Here is a 22,211-nt window from a genome sequence, read left to right on the forward strand (position 1 = left end):
CTGGCGATGATGGCGACAGAAATCGGCCGGAAAACGTGAACAGGGGGGCGGCGGGTTTCCGAGTATTGCGAGGAAATATTACAAAAGCGGTATCAAAAGATAGGTCTCGTCACGAGGATTCCGGAACTATATTTACTTTTAAAATCCGGCCAAAAACGAAGGAGATACGAGCATTTAAAGCGACGGGAAAAGTTTTGAAAAATAAAGGAAGAAGACGACGCAGAGAGGAATCTGGAGGAGAGAGAAACGGTCTGACTATATATATCCATATCTATTTAATTAGATATGTATTGCTTTAATGTGTGTCTTATTTTTATTCATTCGGGATTAAATCTTGACCCAGTTCGAGTTATTTCAACTCATGTGTGCTCGATAAATAAAATATGCAATTTAATATCGTCTAACCGATATTTATACATACATATTTTAACACACAAATTAATTAACATATTAAAATCGGGTCCTTACAGATTCGTTGTAGTCGTGTTGCCTTTCATACATAATATTCATATAAAAAACGCCTCGTTTCGGCTAAAAACGGTAAAAAAAACTTGTTTCGGCTAGAAAACGGTAAAAAATGGTCAAACACATGTTGATCATATTAAGTGTCATTAAATACGCTTAAGTGCAATTTTGTAAAATATCAAAATTGATTAATAACACAAAGAAATAACATGAATTATTAAATTTATTAGTAAGTAATTCTAGCAATGTAAAAAATGTAAAATTTTGGATAGTTAAGTGTAGCAATGATGAGTATATGTAGTACATATTGAATAATATTAATACTAATATTTTAAAATAGTCTAGTTAAATTGAGTTTGTATTTTATAACAATTGATATAAAATGAATGATATAATAAATTGAATTAGACTTTGGCAAAAAAAATCAATGCGTTCCAGTTAAATTTATTATATTTAGGCATTATTTACTCCATTAATTTGCGTTGGATATTTAAAATTTTAAAGCTCGTATTAATACCACATACGTTTGCTTACTTTCAAACTTTAATGTGATTCGCGTTTTTTAAACATATTATTAATTGATAATGAGCTTATTTTTATTATATTATTTTTTAGATATGTAGGAAACTATTAATTAATATAATTTTAATACTTTATGTTTTTAAGAACTTGAAATTTATTCATTTAATATTAAATTTATGGTAATTTTATCATTTTATTTATTATTTGAATTAATATAATTAAAATTTTAATAAAAATTAAAAAAGTTTTTTTGCATTTAAACTCGTAGTAATCTCATTTAAACTTGAAAAATTTGAAACTTGACATTCACGTTTTGATGTCTTTCACGTTTTTTAGAACTTTGGTTTCGTTATATGTATTTTATTTACGTATTATTTCTCAAATAATAAATAACGTGGGTTCAACTCTCCCATCCCTTGTCATATGCCGACTCCTTGGTTTTCCGCTTTCATGTTTATGCATAAAAATATTTGTAAGCTACTAATTAATTATTCGTAAAAACGAAGTTTCTTTATTTAGTAACATTTTGGTTGGGGGAATTTTACTACATTATTAAAAGAACCCAATTTTGAAAAGAGTCCGAAATTGGAAATCTCTTATTACATAAACAAAAATAATAAAAAGATAAAATTTGTGAAGATAATAACAATCAACAGGCAACAGCCCACACGCGTGCCTTGTGGCGGAGTCGTTGCTTGAAAACCAAGTTATCTCCGGGAAGGAAGTAATGGGCGAGTTGGCACCTGGCTGGCAGCCTTCGGCTAATTGACATTGCTTTCGATTACTCTTATTAAAAAGTCTTAATTTTTACGCTTCACGTCTAAAAAAATAGAATTTGAAATTGGTTAAATCCATTGAACCAAAATTACATTTTGGTGTTCCAAAAAAAGTTAAAATATATTTTGGAATTTGATAATATAAAATTTAGATAGATAATATTTTGTAAAAAAAAATATTAAGAAAACTTAAAATTTATAAGAAAAGTATATACATTTATTATTAAAATTAATTTTATTGTTTTATAAACTCAAATCCCGTGAAATCCGACCAATTTTGTCAAGATTTCATTAACTAAGTGAAATCCTATGAAATCTCATCAAATACCAATCCTGTTTTGAAATCTCATCTTGCCAAACACTAAAACGGTATTTTTAATTATAAATCCCACAAAATCCTATTTAATTCCCCCAATCCAAACATAGTGTAGGAATTATGTATATTAATGAAAAAGGAAAAGAAAAATACAAGGCCACATTGTGGTAATTGGAAAGACCCTAAATTTCTCTCTAAATTGCTCCATTAAACGATAGTGACATAAATTTCAATTGTATATGCAATATCCAATATATTGGCTCTGCAAATAAATTTAAATTATCAATTAATATTGTATTAATTGATAATTTAAATTTATTTGCAGAGCCAATTAATTAATATTGTAAAAAACATGTAAAGCGTGAGCAGAAGAATACCATTAGGCACATCTTGATGCAGAATATATAACATTAATTGATATTTATTTTTTGTTTTATCTAATTTTGACTCAAATTTAACAAAAAAATTGATGTTATTAGTCATTATTTTATTAAAAAAAATATATTAAAATATGTCCTTTATATATTATACTATTAAAAAAAAAACATTAGAAGTGAGTAGTGTGACGCAGCAAGCAAGCAGTTAACAGAAAGCTATATAAAGCGCATATTAGCGCAGCCTCTCATTTCGACGATCCCACTTTTTCCCCCCAACGTGTTCCATTTTTTCGTTTCGCAATCAGAGGCTTCTTCGTTCCACCCCAGCAGAATGATCTATAAATCTGTTCGGAAACCTGCAAAAATGGCCACCCACGACGCAGCAATCGAAACCCTAAGCGAGCGAGCCGCTCAGATGAGAGAATCCATGGAGAAAACGCAGGCTATCACCGATAACATGGTCACCATTCTCGGCTCCTTCGACCACCGCCTCTCTGCCCTAGAGACCGCCATGCGCCCCACTCAGGCACTTCTCTCGTTTTTTTTCCCCAAATTATTAAGTTGATGGAGCATGGCATTCAGATAAATAATAGCAATATTTATTTATTATTTTTGGCACATGAATGCATGAACGTTTGCCGGTGGGTATTTGTGATGTAATTCAACTTTTTTGCTTCAATGTTTAGCTGAGAACTCATTCCATAAGGAGGGCGCACGAGAACATCGACAAAACGCTCAAGGCCGCTGAGATTATTCTCAGTCAGTTTGATCTCTCACGCAAGGTCCTTTTTTTTTTTTTTAAATGTTTTCGTTTTTGATCATTTTGTTCCATCCTTTTTCATAATTTCATTTCGAATTTTTTTTTATTCACTTCACTGCTTAATCTGTTGGTAATTTCATTCTTATACAATTTGGGTTTAATTTTTGAAGGATGCAATGCATTGTCATTGTTGTTATTATTTCAAGTCGTACCAAGCAGTATTATATTGCTGTTTTTCATTTTCGTGTGTAGATCAATTTCTTTTTTCTTGCTTTTTTTCTTTTCTAATTGAGAGTGATTTTATTGCTTGGGTGGCCGGTAATTATATATATTTTTATTGATTTTGGTAGGCAATGGCCGTACGAATAGCTTGGAAAATATGGGAAGAATCCAAGTCTCTAAGTAATGGCATAGCTCCCAGCTGAATTCAGTGTAGCTCCCAGCTGGAGCGAAAATATATTACAGAAGAAATAGTCGACTTATTATGCAATATTGAAACCTAGATCCTCACTGTTCTAAAAGAAGATACGCTAACGCTGCCGGGAAAAAAGTGTTGAGTGAATAATAGTATGAAATTTCAATAGTCGTATTAATTTAAAATAGAAGTGTTGATAGGGTAAAGTATGATCATGCAGGGTTGCACCGAAGAAATCAAAATACTTTGACTGTATCTGGCAACCCTTTTTATAGATCATGCCCTCGAACAACTGATTGTTTAGTGTTAACATTACATATTTTAGAGCAGTATGTATACATTATAGGTTCCTTTTTACATTAAATTAGCATATAAAATATAATCTGCTATGATGTACACTTTGTGTTTCAAGTCTTTTTGAACTTTGGGAACCAAAGTTCTACTTTTTAGGTGCTGCACATACATATTAGCCCTAAATATGTGTGTGGCTTTCCACTTCCTTATCTCCATGAGTATTAACTTTCAGGCCGAGGCTAAAATACTGAGGGGTCCGCATGAGGATTTAGAAAGTTACCTAGAAGCAGTCGATCAGCTGAGGAGTATTACCCGTTTCTTCAGTAGCAACAAAAACCTTAAAAGTAGCATTGGAGTGATCAACCAAGCCAACACCTTACTTGGAAAGGCAATCTTCAAACTGGAAGAAGAGTTTCGACAACTTCTCACATCATACAGGTTCTCAAACCCTAAGCAATTATCTAACCGTTTATCTCTCCATTTTTTTAAACAAGAACAAGAAAAAAACCATCTGCTTCACATGCTCCGTTACTACATAATGTCCAAATTCCCATATTGGAGCTCTATTTAGTATCAATATGACTTTCTCATATGGCCAAACGGTAGTGTGCTAATTGATCATGCATGAAACTGTTTTTGACTTTGTTTGAGAGTATTCATACGATCTTTCTCGGTGTATGACATACTTATTTTGGTCAGTGATTCAGTTCGTAAATGGTTATTTTAGAGCCTCTCATAAACATTTTCCTTGCAAACCAAATCCTGCTATTCGTTCATCTAGTTTAGTGACATTAGCAAAAGACTGTATAATAAAACTTAATAAGAGTGCTAAAATAGTTCTGAAAGGGTTGTTGATGCGGAATGTAACCTACTTGCTCATAATTTCTGATCAGGACTGTTTTCTGGAAACAAAATTTCCTTCCTAGTCTTGAATAGATCTTTTTTGAACACAAGATCTCCTTGTTTTTACCTATGGATACTGTTACGTGCTTTTTCCCACTCAAGAGGAAACTTCACTCATCAATCCTCAGCTTGCACAAATGATGAAATCTTTTATACGTTACTTTGTGTATATTGTTGGATGCAATGTGTAAAAGAGGCTGAGATGCCTGTGCCATTTGCGTCGTCTTATGAACCAAAAGCGTGCAATGCCAATTAACTGTTTGAAACTGTTGCTTGTAGCAGTAGAATCAAAGAAAAATTTGCACATAATGCCACCCATGGAAAAACATCGTATGTCCTCTATGAACAACCTAAACCATGAATATTTTGCTTCTCATGGGATTTGAAATGATTCTGATTCAAGTCTCTTGTTTTCAGACCCCCTCTATGATTCAACTTTGTATTTTTTTGGCTGTTGCTAACATGATTGTTAAGTCCTAGCCTCAGTATGAGCTAAAATTATTAGTAATTTTTGTGGTGATATACGGTCTTGTGCACTTTCAGCAAACCTGTGGAACCTGACCGCCTTACAGATTGCCTGCCCAACTCCACAAAGCCATCCTCAGCAGCACACGGGCATGATGATTCCATTGGACCGAAATCATCTCCAGAGCATCAAAATAAAAGTTTGGAAAATGTTGTCCGTCCCCCTCCAGCTCTAATTCCACCTAGAATTATTCCTTTGCTACATGATATTGCCCAGCAAATGATTCAAGCCGGCCACCAACAACAACTACTCAGTATATACAGGTAATATTCTAGATTTTTCATCTGATTTGATTTGTTTCCGAGGACTCTATAATGCCATCTGTAGTTCGAAAACAGTGTCTCTTCCCAAAATGATGAGGAAAGTACAGAATCTTTGTGAAATCCCAAAAGCCTGTAACATGAACTCATTAACAATAACACTTTGTTGTTTGCCAAAATTATCACTGGGAAGAAAGTATATGACTTCGAATATCAGGAAGTAATTGATCGATTTTATTTTGTTTATGCATAATTACAGAATACAATTATGAGCAAATATTCTTTGTGGACCATGAATAATCCTGTAAAAATAGTTAAATATAGTTGCTTTACTTTAACATCCACCTTCCCATGGACCTAACAAAAAAAATGCAAATTTTCTGTATTTGAAAAACAATTCATTCCTGCGAGCAAAGTCAAATTGATTCAAAATAACTAGCTTAAGTTTCTACTTGCTTCTAGTAGAACCTTCGGAATCTTGAAATGTAAATATGTAATTAATGCAAGTGTCAGAATCAAACAAGAGGTGTGTATCATCTCTTTGGAAAGCAACATTTTCCTTCTCATTTAAAACTACTCTCATATTGAATCATCTTGTGAAGTGATTAGTGAATGTGTACACTAGTGTAAATGTGGTTTTTGCGAGTGATATATGTCTTTGATGACATTTGAAATATCTCTTTCCTAATCCCTCCGTGTGTGTGTGCACGCTCAGCTGTACCTTGATCTAATTGTTGTCTTGATCATTCTGTTTAGGGAAGCTCGAGCTTCAGCTATAGAACTAACTCTCAGAAAACTGGGTGTGGAAAGATTGGGTAAAGAGGATGTGCAGAAGATGCAATGGGAAGTTCTGGAGGCAAAAATTGGAAGTTGGATTAATTTTATGAGAGTTGTTGTAAGAATTTATACACAAACACTTGGCCTTCTAAATGCTATTTTAACATTTCACAAAAGAGTTGTTTCTTTTTTTTAAAACAGGTCAAAGTTTTATTTGCTGGTGAAAAGAAAATATGTGATGAGATATTTGAGGGTCACGATTCTCTTAGGGATCAGTGCTTTTCGGAAGTTACAGCTAACAGTGTAACAGTGCTCCTTAGTTTTGGAGAAGCTATTGCGAAGAGCAAACGATCGCCCGAAAAACTGTTTGTCCTCCTAGATATGTATGAGATAATGCACGAACTTCAGTCAGAGGTAGGACTTTGGAGGCTATCAGTTTTGAAAAGAATTTTAATTATGTGTTGAACTACTTCTTGTTATTCTGATTAATTGAATTTCCATGATTTCTATATTTCCCTTTGGAAAGCGGCCTTACTGTATGTGAGGACACTCAACATGTGGTGATGGGAGAGGGTTTACCCCTAGGAAAAAAGTTCAATTTTTTACATGTTATTTTCCTAAACATGCAAGGTTCGTCCACATAAATCTATGAATCAACCCCTTGACTCAGCATTTGATGATGGGGGAGGGGTTACCTCAAGGAATAAATATTTCAATTTTTATCTGTTAATTTCCTAAAATAATATACAAGTTTTGCCCCATGTAAATCTTCGAAATACACTGTTTGCAGGTTCAGTCCCTCTGCTATATTACAACTCTAATCTGCTAGCATTTAAAGTTTGAACTGAAATGATCTTTAAGACTAGGAATGATGGGGTAATGGATTGGATTAAATCATTACTTTTCTTTCTTTATTTATCTTACAGTTCCCTGTTTGTTATGTATTTGGCGCATCTACTTGAACCACTTTTTCCACCTCTTTCATATTACATGTGAACCACATTAAGTTGAATTCTTTTCAACTCTTTGCAACTTATCCTTCTGACCAGTATTTAATTGCATTTTCTCAAGCTTACTCTAATTGATTCTGAACACTCTTGCTTTGGGATTTTTTTTATCATGTCTGTCTTGGTGATTTTCTCTTCAAAACTATCGTTGAGCAATGATGCTTTGTCTTTTGTCTCGTCTCTCAGGACAATGTTGCTAAAAGCAGGCTGTGTCAGAAATTTCAATATTTGTTTTCAAATATGCATGTAGATTAGACCTATCTATTTTCCTTGTTTTCTATGGTGATATGGATTGGGCTTTTTGTGGTTGACAGATGGGTGCCATATTCAAGAGTAAATATTGTGGTGAAATGCGAGAAGCTGCCACAGTATTGACAAAACGTCTGGCTCAGACGGCACGGGAAACCTTTAGCGATTTTGAGGAAGCAGTTGAAAAAGATGCCACAAAAACTGCTGTTCTAGATGGAACAGTTCATCCTCTGACCAGCTATGTAATTAACTATGTGAAGTTTCTGTTTGAGTAAGTTTTTAAAGACGATTTAAAAAAGAAAAAATCAGAACACAATATGATGTCTTTACTTTAGCCAACGTAAATTTAACTGACTATTATTAAAACTTCACACACTTGCTCAAATCCAGTACCCTGGTCTTAAATCCCAAACGGCTCCATCACTTGTATTCTTGTTCTCAGCTATCAATCAACTCTAAAGCAACTCTTCGGAGAGTTTGGTGATGGTGATGTGGAAGAGCAGTTGGCGTCTATAACTACACGCATAATGCAGGCCCTTCAAAGTAACCTCGATGGCAAATCCAAACTATATAAAGATCCATCTCTAACTCAATTATTTCTCATGAACAATATTCACTATATTGTAAGATCTGTGCGCAGGTATGGGTTAGTTCCCACAAGATCCAAATATTCAGACTTCATAGAAAATAATCCATCCTCGGTGAAATTTTGTCTCAGGTCAGAAGCAAAAGATCTGTTAGGTGATGACTGGGTGCAAATAAATAGAAGAGTTGTCCAGCAGCATGCAAATCAGTACAAGAGGATCTCTTGGTCTAAGGTTTTGTATTCCTAACGAAAGTTTTAATGGGAGTTGTTTAGGACGAACATACAGACTCTTGATGCACTCTAATGCTAATTGTTTATGAGTGTTATTCTGCCCTTGTTTAATTCCTGGAGTTCTTTTAATACTCTCAGCACCATCGTGATTATTTTAACTACCTAGGCAATATATTCCGTCATGTTTGTAGCATTTTCTGATCCCTAGAAGCCGATACCTGCAGATTCTACAGTGCCTCTCCATTCAGGGAATGCAGAGCGGTGGGAGTGGTTCCTTTGGAGACGGTGGCAGCACAAGCGGTGTTTCCCGCGCGATGGTGAAAGACAGATTCAAAACTTTCAATATGCTCTTTGAGGAGCTTCATCAAAGACAGTCTCAATGGACAGTACCAGACAGCGAATTACGCGAGTCTTTGAGGCTCGCAGTTGCTGAGGTCCTACTTCCTGCATATAGATCCTTCATAAAACGTTTTGGGTACGATATTTTCATCATCATCCACCACAAATCCTATTTTGCAACTTATTTAGAAGAAAAAAAATAGGAATTGGATTTGGCCCTTCAACTATGCGATTAGAATAACAATCCTTTGGAAAATTTTCTTTCCTCAGGCCTTTAATCGAGGGTGGAAAGAATCCACAGAAGTACATCAGATACAGTCCAGAAGATCTCGAAAGAATGCTGGCCGAGTTTTTCGAAGGGAAGACGTGGAACGAACCGAGGCGATAGATAGCACTCATCCTTCTAGCTTTAGGTGTTATTCACTATCAAACTGATGGATTGGATCATATAGATATTAAGCACCTAGTTCAAGCTTGTAACATTTACTGCTCCAATTTATCTCTTATAAATAAAAGATCATACGTCTAATCTCTTTCGTTTCTTGAATCTTTAATTGTATTTCATTCAACTCAATAATATAATCCTCCATAACAGTAGGAGAACAAACTAAAATCGATATCCTAAATCTTCCTGTTTGAATTCAGTTTTCATATCTTATTTCATTGTCAAAGAATGAAAAGAAAGATATCTTTACAATAAATTCAAAATGATCCAATACACGTGTCACTTATAAGCTATAGAATTGGATAACTTTGTTTTCGTCAATGGTTCAAATTAATGGTTCCATGCATCTCAAATTTGACTCACCCTAAAAACCAGGCCAAGCCATTTATATACAGCTGACTCTCAATCCTACCACACCAATTATTCCGTTGACCACTTTGTTTCATTACCACCTTTTATCTACCCAACACAAACACCTGAAACAACATATTTTTATACAATAACCAGATAATTAAATCATCCCAAAATCTTGAAATCCAACAATCCTTTTGATCCCATCTCACACCAAGCTTCTTCTGCCTGTCTCCTTTTTCCATCCCTGCTTTGATCGGAAAATAACAGGGAGAAGAATCTCCAAAAGATGGCAGCCTCAGCGTCGATCGACCCAAAACAGAAAACGGTGATCGGATACCCTTCCATGGACAGATACCATCTCTCTTCACCTTACCCTCAAATGAACTCTGGCTATCCCGTCCCATTCCAGCCTCAGACCTTCCCATCATCATCTTCTTTTCACAATCAGGGGAGATATCCCAATCACGCAGCACGACATTTGCAGTCGTCTAACGGTTACTATTACCAACAACCATATTTGCCCATGATGCCTGATCAGGACAATAAAGGTGTTTCCTTTGGCCGTCTTATGCTAGTCTTGATGGTTGTACTCGTTGCTGGAATGTGCATGATGAGCCTAATCATGTGGTATCTCTTCGGCACCTGCATCCCCGAGTTCGAGGTCTCTTCTCTAAATGTTTCAAACTTCAGTGCCACAAATGCTTCTTTAGCAGGCAAATGGGATGCCAGAGTAGTGGTTTCGAATGCTAATGAAAATCTTGAAATCCATTTCGATCAAATCAGGTCGTCGATTTTCTATAGGCAGGCTATGATAGGAATATCTATGTCGTCGCAGCCTTTTAAGCTGCAGAAGCAACAAAGTTTGGGGCTTAACGTGAGTGTACCTGCAGAACCAGTTGAGGGAGAAAATAACCTTCAAAGGCTACTGCTGCCAAGCCTTGCCCAAGATCAGAAAAATGGGGTCATAGTCTTTAGCCTGAGAATGGCTTTAAATGCAAATTTTACATCCACTAATATAGTATACAGAAAGGAGGATCTCAGGGTGTACTGTGAAAATTTGCAAGTTAACTTTTCCTCGTCCGGCGAAGGGACTCTGACGCAGGGATCCGAGAGCGAGTGCTTGATTCGTATACGTGGAGAAGGAGTAAGCACATGAACTCCTATGACATAAAAAAAAGTCCTGTCTAATTTTGTCTTCTATGACTTAATTTGTAGTAACGAGTGTATGCTACTTATGTCTCGTGGAAACAGAGTGTTTGCTTCTTTGTTATTTTGGTATGTTTTTGGAAAATGGGGTGGCGGATGCGTTCTAATCGGTGTTTGTTACTATGATATGCAGGACGACTAATGGTTGCGGATACGTATCTTGCTCGGATCCCCCTGAAGCACAGGGGAGTTTGTTGAAGGAATTAAGCATGCAAGAGTACTCTTCATCTGCGATTTGATTCAATGCATGCATGCATTTTAGGATTCTTGAAATTTTAATATTGTTAATGTTGAAAATGTGCATATTCTGAGTTTTTAGCATGGGATTTGTCTTAGAATAATTAGAGCGGTACTGAAGCCAAGGATTTGTTTTCTTCTAGTACTCTTGCAGCTAAATATTCTTGCGTAGCAAAACCTGACTTGTAAATTGTAAACAAATATTGAATTTGTACATGTAGAGTTCAAGAAATAATTGTGTGCTTTACTCATTCTCAAATTTGAAAAATATCTTCATTTCTTTCAACCATTATTTATGCTCAACAATCTAAATTTAATTCACATTCTATATTGAAGGTATAAGAGTTTTTTTATTTATTTTTTGTTGATTATGTTCATCTATAGAGAGCTCTTTAATCCAACTTTTCTCTGATGTCATATCAACTATATCATAGTCCACACTTAGGCCCTGTTTGGATTTGGTAGACATTTTTTAAAAAAACACTTTATTAAATGAAAAGCACTTTAAAAAGTGCTTTTTTAGTCTGACTTTTGAAACCAAAGCGGGCCTTAGTTTTATGTGAATAGACAATTTGACCTTGAACTCTTTTTATATTCAAGGCCAATATCATCATGTTCTTATAGTTTTTGTCAATTTCATCTCATTTTTCCCTAATATTTGAAATTTATAATTTATAGATTCCACGCTTTCATTTAAAAGCTAATGACTTTTTGGAATTAATTAATATATCGGCCGTCTATGTCTTTTCTTAATAAAGTTTATTCCATAACCTAATTAACTACCCAAGATTCCTTATATATATATATATATATATATATATATATATATATATATATGAGCTTACAGAGTGTGATTAAAATAATATTTTCTTTAAAAAAATGGTAGGTAAAAGTTGAGAACATGGCCAAGTAAAATGTGAGCAATTATTACAATAATTTAATAAAAGTGGTTACAAATAAGACTTTAACTCTTTCCAATTATAGCATAATTATTATAGCTTGTTAAATGGGTCTTTAATATTGAAGAATTATTATTATGATGCATAATGTCGATTGCATTCAAGTCACTAACATTTTTTTAAAAAACATCAATCAAAGTTATATCGATCAATTTGTTAGCAAATTGTTGTTGCTTGTGTTTTACTTTCTACTATTCGACCAAGTAATCACTTAAAATTGGACATTCTCTACATATAAAAAGTAAAAACATTGGACCGTAAAGAAACATGTCACAAATTTGTTTCCTATCTCTCCTATTATTTTACCTTATTCAGAAATGTAAATTGAAAGATGCCTTTTTTTTTTAATACTAAAACAATTATATATACAAATACACAACACGTAATATCTAATAATACATGCTTGCTTGGTTCATCTTTACCAGTATCATCAGCCAATATATGGGGCAAAATAACATCATACAAAAAACACTCGATATATAATTAGGCTCCATTCATATAATATCGGCTTATATATATGTCAATTAACATCCCACACAACATTTATTCAAACACACCACAACCATGTCGCATAAAGTATGCCACTACCACCAAAAGAGCAAGTGGCGGAAACTCGCCGTCCGTTTTCTCTCCGGCCTCCTCATCTCCGCCTTCATAATCCTCGTCGTTGTCCTCATCGTTTGGGCCGTCCTCAAGCCCAAACCGCCGCGATTCGTCCTCCAAGACGCCACCATATTCGCCCTCAACGTCTCCGCCGCCCCGAACATCATCTCCACCAACATGCAGATCACCGTCCTCTCCCGCAACCCCAACTCGAAGATCGGCATCTACTACGACAGGATGGACGCGTACGCCGCTTACCGCGGCCAGCAGATCACTTTCTTCACGGCCATCCCGCCAGTGTATCAAGGCGGCAAGGACGTCGACGTCTGGTCCCCGTTCGTCTCCGGCAACGCCGTCCCGGTGGCGCCGTACAACGGCATCTCCCTCTGCCAGGACCAGGCCAACGGGTTGGTATCCGTGACGATCAAGCTCAACGGGCGGGTTCGATGGAGAGTGGGGAGTTTCGTTTCCGGAGGTTACCATTTGCATGTGAGCTGCCTCGCTTCTATCCCGCTCGGAAATAGCAATAACATTAATGGAGGAGCTTCCATGGCCATCAAGTACGAGCTTTCCCAGAGTTGCAGTGTTAGTGTTTGATCGAGTGAGTATATATATATTTCATTATGACATGCATCGATCTCTTTGTCAAAAAAAATTATATATTTATAAGGAATATCAAATCTGATTAATTAAATAGAATTATATTATCTTGACTCTTGAGAGTAATATTGTTTAATTAGAAGAGAAATTTTCATTTCTTCCTTCCTATTTCATTGTCACAGTGTTTATCTAACGGTTCATCCAAAGTGTGCAAATTTATCGATACATGTGAGTTTTATTGAATAAATATGGTCATATGGAGGATATCGTGTAGACGATCAAAGGGGTTATGCGGCGGAGCCACGTTAATGGCCGCCCCCCGACTACACGAATTTGTTTTAAAATTTTGTACATATAAATTTTTAATAATATTGTACTAATTTTATATTAGTTCGAATAGTTCAATTCAAAATATTAAAAAATTCAAAAGCCTAAACCTTTGGCCCAACATATAAAAAAATCATAACTCCGTTGTTGTGTTGTGAAAGTGACATTAATATTGGTAAATTATTGAGTAGAACGCAAAATGAATAAAATATATGAGAATGGAAGAAGTTAAATAATATTTGGAAAGCAACTATATGAAAGCAACTACCCTTACCTACCCTAATATATACATATAGTTTTTGGTGACGTTACACCATAAAACCTATTTGGGTTTATGTCACCGTTACCTAATATTTCTCCGTTCTAATTATATTGTTTATATTATTATTTTTTGTCTCAAATATATAGTCATATATTCTAATTATATTGTTTATATTATTTTTTTTTTGTCTCAAATATATAGTCATATACCATATTTAGTAATATTTTTTACATTTTTTTTTATTAATATAACCCTATTAATTACATCTTAAAAAGTGTACAATTATTTTTTAATATATTAAATAGGGATCACTGCTTTTGTTATTTCTTCCTTATCTCAATTTATTTGGAAGCCGGGAAATTTTTCTACTTGGCTGAATGACCTTGTATTAAATGACTTCTCTTTTCAAAAATTACAAGGGATTTGCTGTCAAAAAAAATTATGAATTATATATAAAATTTTCTTTTTACAATAACTTTTTTTTAATATTTATGGCCACACACGCCTTTGCTTGTTTCACTTCTCATTATACTTTATTGGGAATTGGATGAAAATGTAGCCTTGGGATGAGTAAGTCTAAAAAATAATGATAATTCTATAAAGTAATTGATGATTAGAAACAAGTACACCCGCTAAAATTAATTTAATCGGGATATCACCTGATGCAATACCGCAAATATTGGTGTGATAATTAATTAAGTACTGTGATTTTTTAAGGAAAACAATAACATAATAAATTATTCTTTTACGCGGAACACAAATACGTTTATTTTGTTTCCTTTTTTGAATATGAACACAAATATTTTAACACAAATAACTTTTTTCTTCTTCTTTTTTTGAATATGAACACAAATATTTTAAGTCGTATGAGAGAGGAGTTTGTTAGGAAATTTGAAAATTGTGGATAGGTAACGATTTCAGTGAGCAAGCTATGTTTTGGGGAAGGTGCTTCATATTTCACATGCCTCCTTGACTTTCTTTTTAATATATATACATGTAAATAAATTTGACCTAAACCATATATTATATATTCTAATGACTTGTTGCACGCCATGCTTACTCACATTGACTTTGTATTTTTTAATTAAAAATGATATCTATATCGTATAAATAGATAAGATAAATAAACGTTTTTATAAATTTAAAAGATGTTTTAAAGTAGATAAGGGTTTAGTACATTATACTAATTGGTCTAGTACCCCTCTTCCTTGGTATTGATAGATAGCGTGGACATTATATTTATATATATATATATATATATATATATATATATAAATTGGTTTATCAAATTATATTACTTGATAAAATTTTAAAAGTTCAAAATTTTTTGCTAAGAAAAGTTAAGATTTGTGATATTAGGAAACTACCAACCACTTTCGTGCTCAATTAATGATGAAACAACCGCGTCAACTTAAATTAAATTAAACTAATCTCTTATTTATAAATCAATCAAATCAAGCACGTAAATATTCCCTTATATTATCAATTTCATATGATTACAACTCTCTTAGATTACTTAATGAACAAAATATTTTTTGATGAGTTTCCAAAGCGATTAGCAGACTGACTGTATTTTCCTTAATCTAAATGGAAAAGCAATCAAATTTAATATTTACAAAATATTTATTTTAGGTAATTTAATTTGAATTTGTTCCCTTTGAGAAACGTGACCAATCAACTGTCGCGTTTTACCAATTCTCCCGTAGCCCAAGCCCACACGATCACCCCCCACGCGCAGATACATACACACACAATGCATATATAATATAGACGTTACAATGAAATCCCCCAATCCATCCACTGCATATTAAACTTCTTCCTTTTTCCCAAACCCTACAGATCTGTATCTCTTTGAATCCATCAAATGGGAGAAACCAAGCAGCCGCATCTCAATGGAGCATACTACGGCCCCTCGATTCCGCCGCCGTCGAAGTCCTACCACCGCCCCGGCCGCGGAGGTGGAGGCGGCGGGTGCTGCTGCAACCCCTTCAGTTGCTGCTGCAGCTGCATCATGAACTGTATATGCACCTGCATATTCCAGATCATATGCACGATTCTAGTAATCGTCGGCATTTTCATCTTCGTCTGCTGGCTGATTTTCCGGCCAAACACCGTCAAGTTCTACGCCACCGACGCCTCGCTCACGGAATTCAACCTCAACGGAAGCACGCTGCACTACAATCTCGCGCTTAACCTGACCATCCGTAACCCTAACAAGCGAATCGGGGTCTACTACGATCAGATCGAAGCACGCGCGTTCTACCAGGGGCAGAGATTCTCCACCGTGGAATTGACGCCTTTTTACCAGGATAAAAAGAGCACGAATTCTCTGAGCGCTGATTTCAAGGGGCAGAATCCGGTCACTCTCGGGAGTAAAGAGACCTCGAGTTACAACGACGACAAGGATTCCGGCGCATTCGGCATCGATGTGAAGCTTTACCTGAGGATCAGGTTGAAATTTTGGTTCGTGAAATCTACCAGGGTTAAGCCCAAGATTGACTGCGATTTGAGAATCCCTTTGAGCCCCAACGGAACAGCATCTGGGAATTACGCATCGAAGAGGTGTTCTTTTGATTGGCGCTGATTTCTTCAATAATTCAATTCGTTTGTTTTCATTTTTCATTCTCTGTATCATACATATTGTTCATGCGTGAATTCGTCAGTTTGTTCATCTTTCTCATGAAATTTTGCTATAATCTCTTACGAAATCTTTGCTGAATTTTAAAATTCATCATGTTTAATCGATAGATTAGATGGATATAGATATTATATTCGCAATCTACGCGTATCAACATTCAACTAACCTGTTGAAATGTGCCTACTAGATTGGCTTTGGTACTAAGCAAAGCTGTATCCTTCATTTAATTTCATAAGAATTATTTTAATATATTTTCTACATTTTAAAAATAGCTAAATGATTTGTTAATTTTAGTGTAATAACTTTAATGTTCTAAAAACATTATCCATAACTGATATATTTTTAAAAAGTAATACCTTGATTAGTAGTAAATTAATTTAGTAATCGTTATTATCCATTGCTTTGTCGCTTTTATTTGAACGTATATAGCAATTAGCATATAACCTCCGGCACTTCCCTCGCACGTGTGGAAATCTTTGAATCATCTTACATTTACTGAGTTTTATTTTATATTAGTTAAAGTTTATAAATTATCTTTAACTTTCAATGCAACATCTCATCCTTCGCTATAAAATCTATACAAAAAAAATGTTCCATTCAGAATTTCATTTTGTGATACATATCCGCAATGACTGATAAAAAATATTATTGTTTTATTTCTGAAGTATAATTTTTATTTTTTAATTCCAAAATATCACTTTTCTTTTAGTTATGTTAAGCAAAATATTAGTGCAAATAATGAGACATTGATTTATTATCCAATCATGTTTTGTTTAATTTTTGGCTCAAGTTTTAAAAAAAAATTTAGTGTTATGCATGATTATCTTAATTCTTATGTAAGTATATTGATTTATCGTCTTGATTATATATATTTTTCATTATCTCATAGACGAGCCAAGATCGTCGACCATATCAGAGACGATCTAGAGTTGAATTTACCTTTCCAAATTTATATTAGGAAAATCTTTCACTTTTTTTTTTTTTTTTTCCTTTTGCGGAATTCCCATCATATTAATCTTTCACTGGAAATATTGAATTCCATAAATCAGTCCAACCACAGAATTTACAACTAATTTTTTTTAAATTTTTGAACAAATTACACCACGGAGAACTAATTTTTTTTGAACAATTTATAACTAATTTTTTTGAACAATTTACAACTAATTTCAATCTAAAATGTCATGATCAGTAGTTAATCACCATTTGACTAATAAGATATTCACAAAAATACAAATAAAACTTTGTCACAAAAAATACAAAATAAAAGAAAATGATAAAAGAAATTACGCAAAAGACCCCACACGAGCGATGACTGCTCACCCGACGGATCACAAAATTGACGCCGTTTTACTCCCGCAGACCCCGCCGGTCTCCGTTGACCTACCGTTGACTGCCTCGTGAACAGGTGAAGCCGAGGGAGTGAAATACATGGGCGAATCATAGGGTGTCGAAAACGGCGTCGCATCAGTCCAATAGCGATCTTCGATCTCCGCCGCTTCCGCTGTCTCCTCCGCCGCCTCGAAACACTCCTGCAAGGTCACCCTGCTCCTACTGCCATCGTCGGCCTTCTTCACCTCCTCCGCGGAGGAACGGAGAGAAATCTCGGCGGTTGATTCCATATGTTCCCCCTCCTCTTCCTTGATGGTGAACAGAAACCTCGGCGGTCCAAACATGCCGTGAATCTTCAACAGGTCAACGTCGATGACCTCCATCTCCGGCCGCGGATTCGAACCGAGGCCATCGGCGGTATCTGGAGCGGTTATGGAGCTGGGGTGAGACCTTACGCAGAAAAAGTAGAGAAGCTCCTTGGAGGAGAAGGACGAGTCCGACGACGAATGCTGTGAGAAGTGGTCTCCGCCGCCACCGTGACGGCGGAATACTCGGCGTCGCCACAAGACGTAGATGAGCTGGGCGAGTAGCATCACCAGTGAGATCGCGAAGACTATAATCAGCACAATTCCCACCTTGCTCAGTCCGCCGCCGCCGCCGCTAGTCATTTTGCTGTGTGTTCTTGTTTAGCTATTGTTGACCAAATAATATATAGCGCAACTAATTAAACGGATAATTGGTGTGTCGTGGACTAAATAATGATTTTGTTTCAATATATTTTGTACGGTTAATTGCCACATTTAATTTTGATTGATAGTAGGATTTGGGGCTAATTCCATCAACCCGTGAAAAGTCGAAAAAGTATAAAACATTTTGTGTAAAATTAATAGAATATTAGATGCTGTGTTTTAAAAAAAATTAGCATAAAAATCTCTATCAAAAAATATAAATGTGTTCGAGTTTATATAACATATAATTGAAATGTGCTACATTTTTAGCCTATTAAAACTTCTTAGGGATTTTATGACTTTTAGATTTTTCACAGCGAAAATTAATGCAATTAGTCCTAAAATTTCGCATTGTATGAAAGTCGTAAGAGCGATGGATACATAAAATATCAAGTTATTTTTAGTATCTAATAGCAGTTAATATTTAATAATATATGTGTGATTGATTGAAAATTTTATGTATTAATTAATAAATGTTTATAGAGTTGAATACACTTTGAGGATTCGCTGATGTGAACATTTTGTAATATGGGCGATCACTAGATAAAAAATTTACATTGTGAAATCAAAGTTACCAAATTTTGTGATTGAAATGACATGAGATAATAGATGAATAAGATGCAAAGTGATTTGTAAAATATGAAATTGAGTGGTGAAAGATATTTATGGAATTATGAAAAGTTTCACCAACATGCCAAAAGATATTATTAGATGATTAATACATACGAAATTCAACTTTAAAACAGTGTTTACAAATTTTAAAAATAATTATGGATTTTTGTTTGCGGAAACTAGCTAATCAATAGTATTGATGTATATAAAATTTTGAATTTATATAGTAATGAAAGTCATTTTGAAATAAATAAAAATTAGGATTAAAACTATAAATTATAGCTATTATTTTACGGAGAAATGTCGCTTCCAAATAAGATTTTTGTGGGTATAGTTTGTCTAAAAGCCGATGAATTTTCATTTTTACTTTTAAATAAAGTAATTTTAAATACTACACTTGATATTTCAAGTTATATATATTATATATCGTAAGATATTTAAATATCACTTTAATTGTCATAAAGAAATAGATATCATTGTCAATGTCACACAATTTCATTTATATGGCATTCATCCTTCACTAATATCATGGGTTGAGAGGTATTTGTCATCAAACCTACATCTAATATCATATCGAGCCATTAGATATCATTGGGTTAACAAAAAATGAGAAAAACATGAGATGAGTAAAAATTTGTGTCTCATCCCATTTTCATCTCATGTACCAAACGGTAACTAAAACACCAACTTCGCTACTAAGAGTCAAAAACAATTACATCAGATAAAAGAGAAGGTGAGAGTAAGACGAAGCTCTCACGACTAGACATAGAACATGTCGCCCAATTTATCACATTTTTATTATTTTCACAATTGCATATTCTAGTAATATATACAAAATTGGATTAAAATTAAATAATTTCGAACCTTACATGAATTATCATATTCAGTCAATTAGAATTTCTTTTTAAAAGAAGCAAAATTTTACATGTAAATTAAGTTTTACAATTTGGAGTGGTTTCGAACGGTTGTGTCTGTTCGCAATAATAGAATGTGAAATCTTAGAACATATATTTAAATTAATTCGAAAACAATAACAATAGAGTGTTTTTTTTTTATATAAGAATAGAACTTGATAAAACAAGGGAACATTGCTTTTAAATTTCCAAACTCAAACTTTAATTGGTTTGACTTTTGAGCGTCTCTGTAGTGATAAAACGTTCCTATACTCAGGGATCCACGTTAAATTTTTTTGCACCATCTAGAATCACACGTCTTAGTAGAAAAATAGGTACAAATAATTGATATACATATATACTATAAATATATTAGTTTTTAGTACCAGCTATTTTATAATTGACACGAAAAAGTGTCATGTGTATAACAATATTTGACTTACATGTTACATTTCATATATCGAACGCTGATAGTTTAATCATGATTTTGTACTCAATTTGAGTCAATAGATATCATAAATACATAAATCAATTTGTTTATTAGGTAGTGTTTGAGAGAATTTTTAGAAAACATTTTCACTTTTTTTCAACAAAATTTTTAAATTTTGTTAAAAAAAAGCTGACAAGTGCTTTCTGGAAGTTTTCCAAATTAAATACTACCTTATTATCTTTGAATCTAAAGTTTATTAACTTAATACTCAAATTAGTATAGTAAGTGTTGGTGTTAATAAAGTACTATACTCAAAAACTTATTTTTTGAATTAATTCTGAAATAATCGGTACTTAAATGTCATATATTAGTACAATATTCTCAATTTTATACCAAATTTCATCCGTGAAAAGAACGTAGTTCTATATAATATAGATTTATAAATATTTACTCGAATAATAATCAAGATTTAAAATCAAAGTTAATAATTAGGGTACTCACAACAAAATAACATTTACACTGTGCATGGTATTCCAAATTTCAAAGAAAATTTGTATATTACAAAATTACAGTTATACAAATTATGTTGAGGCATCTAAATTAGCAAGCCAAATAACTCCATCACAATTCACAACCCCGTTTTAAAAATAATAATAATAAACTTTTTCACAGCATGTGAAATTAGGTCTTATCGATGCTTGAAATGTAGTTGGCCAATTTATAGTGAGAAGGACGTGAAAGCGTAAACCATGTGAGCAGTTGCATGTCAAGTTTGCAACTAAATCAATAGTAACCTAACATCATCCAAGCATTAATTACAGGGCACGAAACAACAAGAAACACCAGGTCTACCCTTAAATTGTCTAATAAATTCTAGAATTTTGTTCAATCCCCTTAGTTTCTTCAACGAATAAGCATATAAGTTCGAAATGATGACGGAACGCTTGTCGTTTTACCAAAAAATATACTTGCTGATAATTAATGATGCAACACAAATATTTTAAACCGTTAACCTAAATGTCATGCTTCAACCTTAACAATGATCCTCTCAACAATTATGGTCCTTGCAATAAATGAAAATCAAACATATGACTTATTATTTTGGGACCGAACACTTTTCGTTTTACCAAAATCTATAGCTTATGTTAACAATGCAATTCAGATATTTTAATTAACCACACATCAATCCAAATGTCATGGTTCGATCTATTTACCAGCAATGACATTTATCTATAGTTATTGTATTATTAAACATGAGAATATGTACTAACTAACTTTTGTATCATTGTATGTTAATTTATTTAATGTCAAATTTACCTTTATTTGATTTAATTTTTTATGAAATAAAATTTATATTTAGCATAAATTTATCAAAATCCTGTTTAATTCCTATATGAAACATATGTTTTACGTTTTTAAAATAAAGAAAATTTCGTTCCACTAACCCATGTAGAGCCTCTTTTTAAAATAATCGCATTTACTTGAAATTTTATAATATAGTATTGTATTATTTTAAAGTCCTAAAATATCCCTATTCTAGCATTTTCTCTATCTCAATATATCAATATGTGCCATTTTTGTGACAAAAGGAAACCGAAAAGTCTAGAAGTTTTCTAAACCCAAAAAAAAAAAAAAAGTTTAGAAAACTTGTGGAATTTGGGGTACATTACAAAATTTGTCTAGTTCGGGGCAGTGCATCGGGGGACACGAAGCATTAATCCTCGGGTATGAATCTCAATATTGATAACATGTTTAATTTAATAACTATTATATAACACGACACTT

The 22,211-nt window shown here is 33.7% G+C and overlaps 5 protein-coding genes across 5 annotated transcripts; 4 read left to right on the forward strand and 1 right to left on the reverse strand.

Annotated features, from left to right (window-relative positions):
* The first annotated feature begins 2,680 nt into the window (after nt 1-2,680).
* On the forward strand, nt 2,681-9,318 carry LOC140882765 (exocyst complex component EXO70A1-like). The gene is made up of 11 exons (XM_073288956.1): nt 2,681-2,982; nt 3,143-3,238; nt 4,158-4,363; nt 5,372-5,617; nt 6,371-6,509; nt 6,593-6,805; nt 7,713-7,918; nt 8,090-8,287; nt 8,366-8,465; nt 8,689-8,939; nt 9,074-9,318. The coding sequence occupies exons 1-11, from the start codon at nt 2,788-2,790 to the stop codon at nt 9,189-9,191; spliced, it is 1,968 nt and encodes a 655-aa protein (XP_073145057.1). The 5' UTR covers nt 2,681-2,787; the 3' UTR covers nt 9,192-9,318.
* A 412-nt stretch (nt 9,319-9,730) lies between these two features.
* On the forward strand, nt 9,731-11,270 carry LOC140885244 (uncharacterized). The gene is made up of 2 exons (XM_073292190.1): nt 9,731-10,746; nt 10,942-11,270. The coding sequence occupies exons 1-2, from the start codon at nt 9,889-9,891 to the stop codon at nt 10,948-10,950; spliced, it is 867 nt and encodes a 288-aa protein (XP_073148291.1). The 5' UTR covers nt 9,731-9,888; the 3' UTR covers nt 10,951-11,270.
* A 1,179-nt stretch (nt 11,271-12,449) lies between these two features.
* LOC140884774 (NDR1/HIN1-like protein 1) lies at nt 12,450-13,323 on the forward strand. The gene has a single exon (XM_073291621.1). The coding sequence runs from the start codon at nt 12,569-12,571 to the stop codon at nt 13,202-13,204; it is 636 nt and encodes a 211-aa protein (XP_073147722.1). The 5' UTR covers nt 12,450-12,568; the 3' UTR covers nt 13,205-13,323.
* A 2,250-nt stretch (nt 13,324-15,573) lies between these two features.
* On the forward strand, nt 15,574-16,711 carry LOC140883789 (NDR1/HIN1-like protein 10). The gene has a single exon (XM_073290375.1). It carries the CDS (start codon nt 15,661-15,663, stop codon nt 16,378-16,380), a length of 720 nt encoding a protein of 239 aa, XP_073146476.1. The 5' UTR covers nt 15,574-15,660; the 3' UTR covers nt 16,381-16,711.
* An 833-nt stretch (nt 16,712-17,544) lies between these two features.
* Nucleotides 17,545-18,489, reverse strand: LOC140884943 (uncharacterized). Its single transcript, XM_073291852.1, has one exon. The coding sequence runs from the start codon at nt 18,429-18,431 to the stop codon at nt 17,763-17,765; it is 669 nt and encodes a 222-aa protein (XP_073147953.1). The 5' UTR covers nt 18,432-18,489; the 3' UTR covers nt 17,545-17,762.
* Between the last annotated feature and the right edge of the window lie 3,722 nt (nt 18,490-22,211).

The sequence above is a fragment of the Henckelia pumila genome, chromosome 2, assembly GCF_033568475.1.
Source record: "Henckelia pumila isolate YLH828 chromosome 2, ASM3356847v2, whole genome shotgun sequence".
Lineage (NCBI taxonomy): Eukaryota > Viridiplantae > Streptophyta > Magnoliopsida > Lamiales > Gesneriaceae > Henckelia > Henckelia pumila.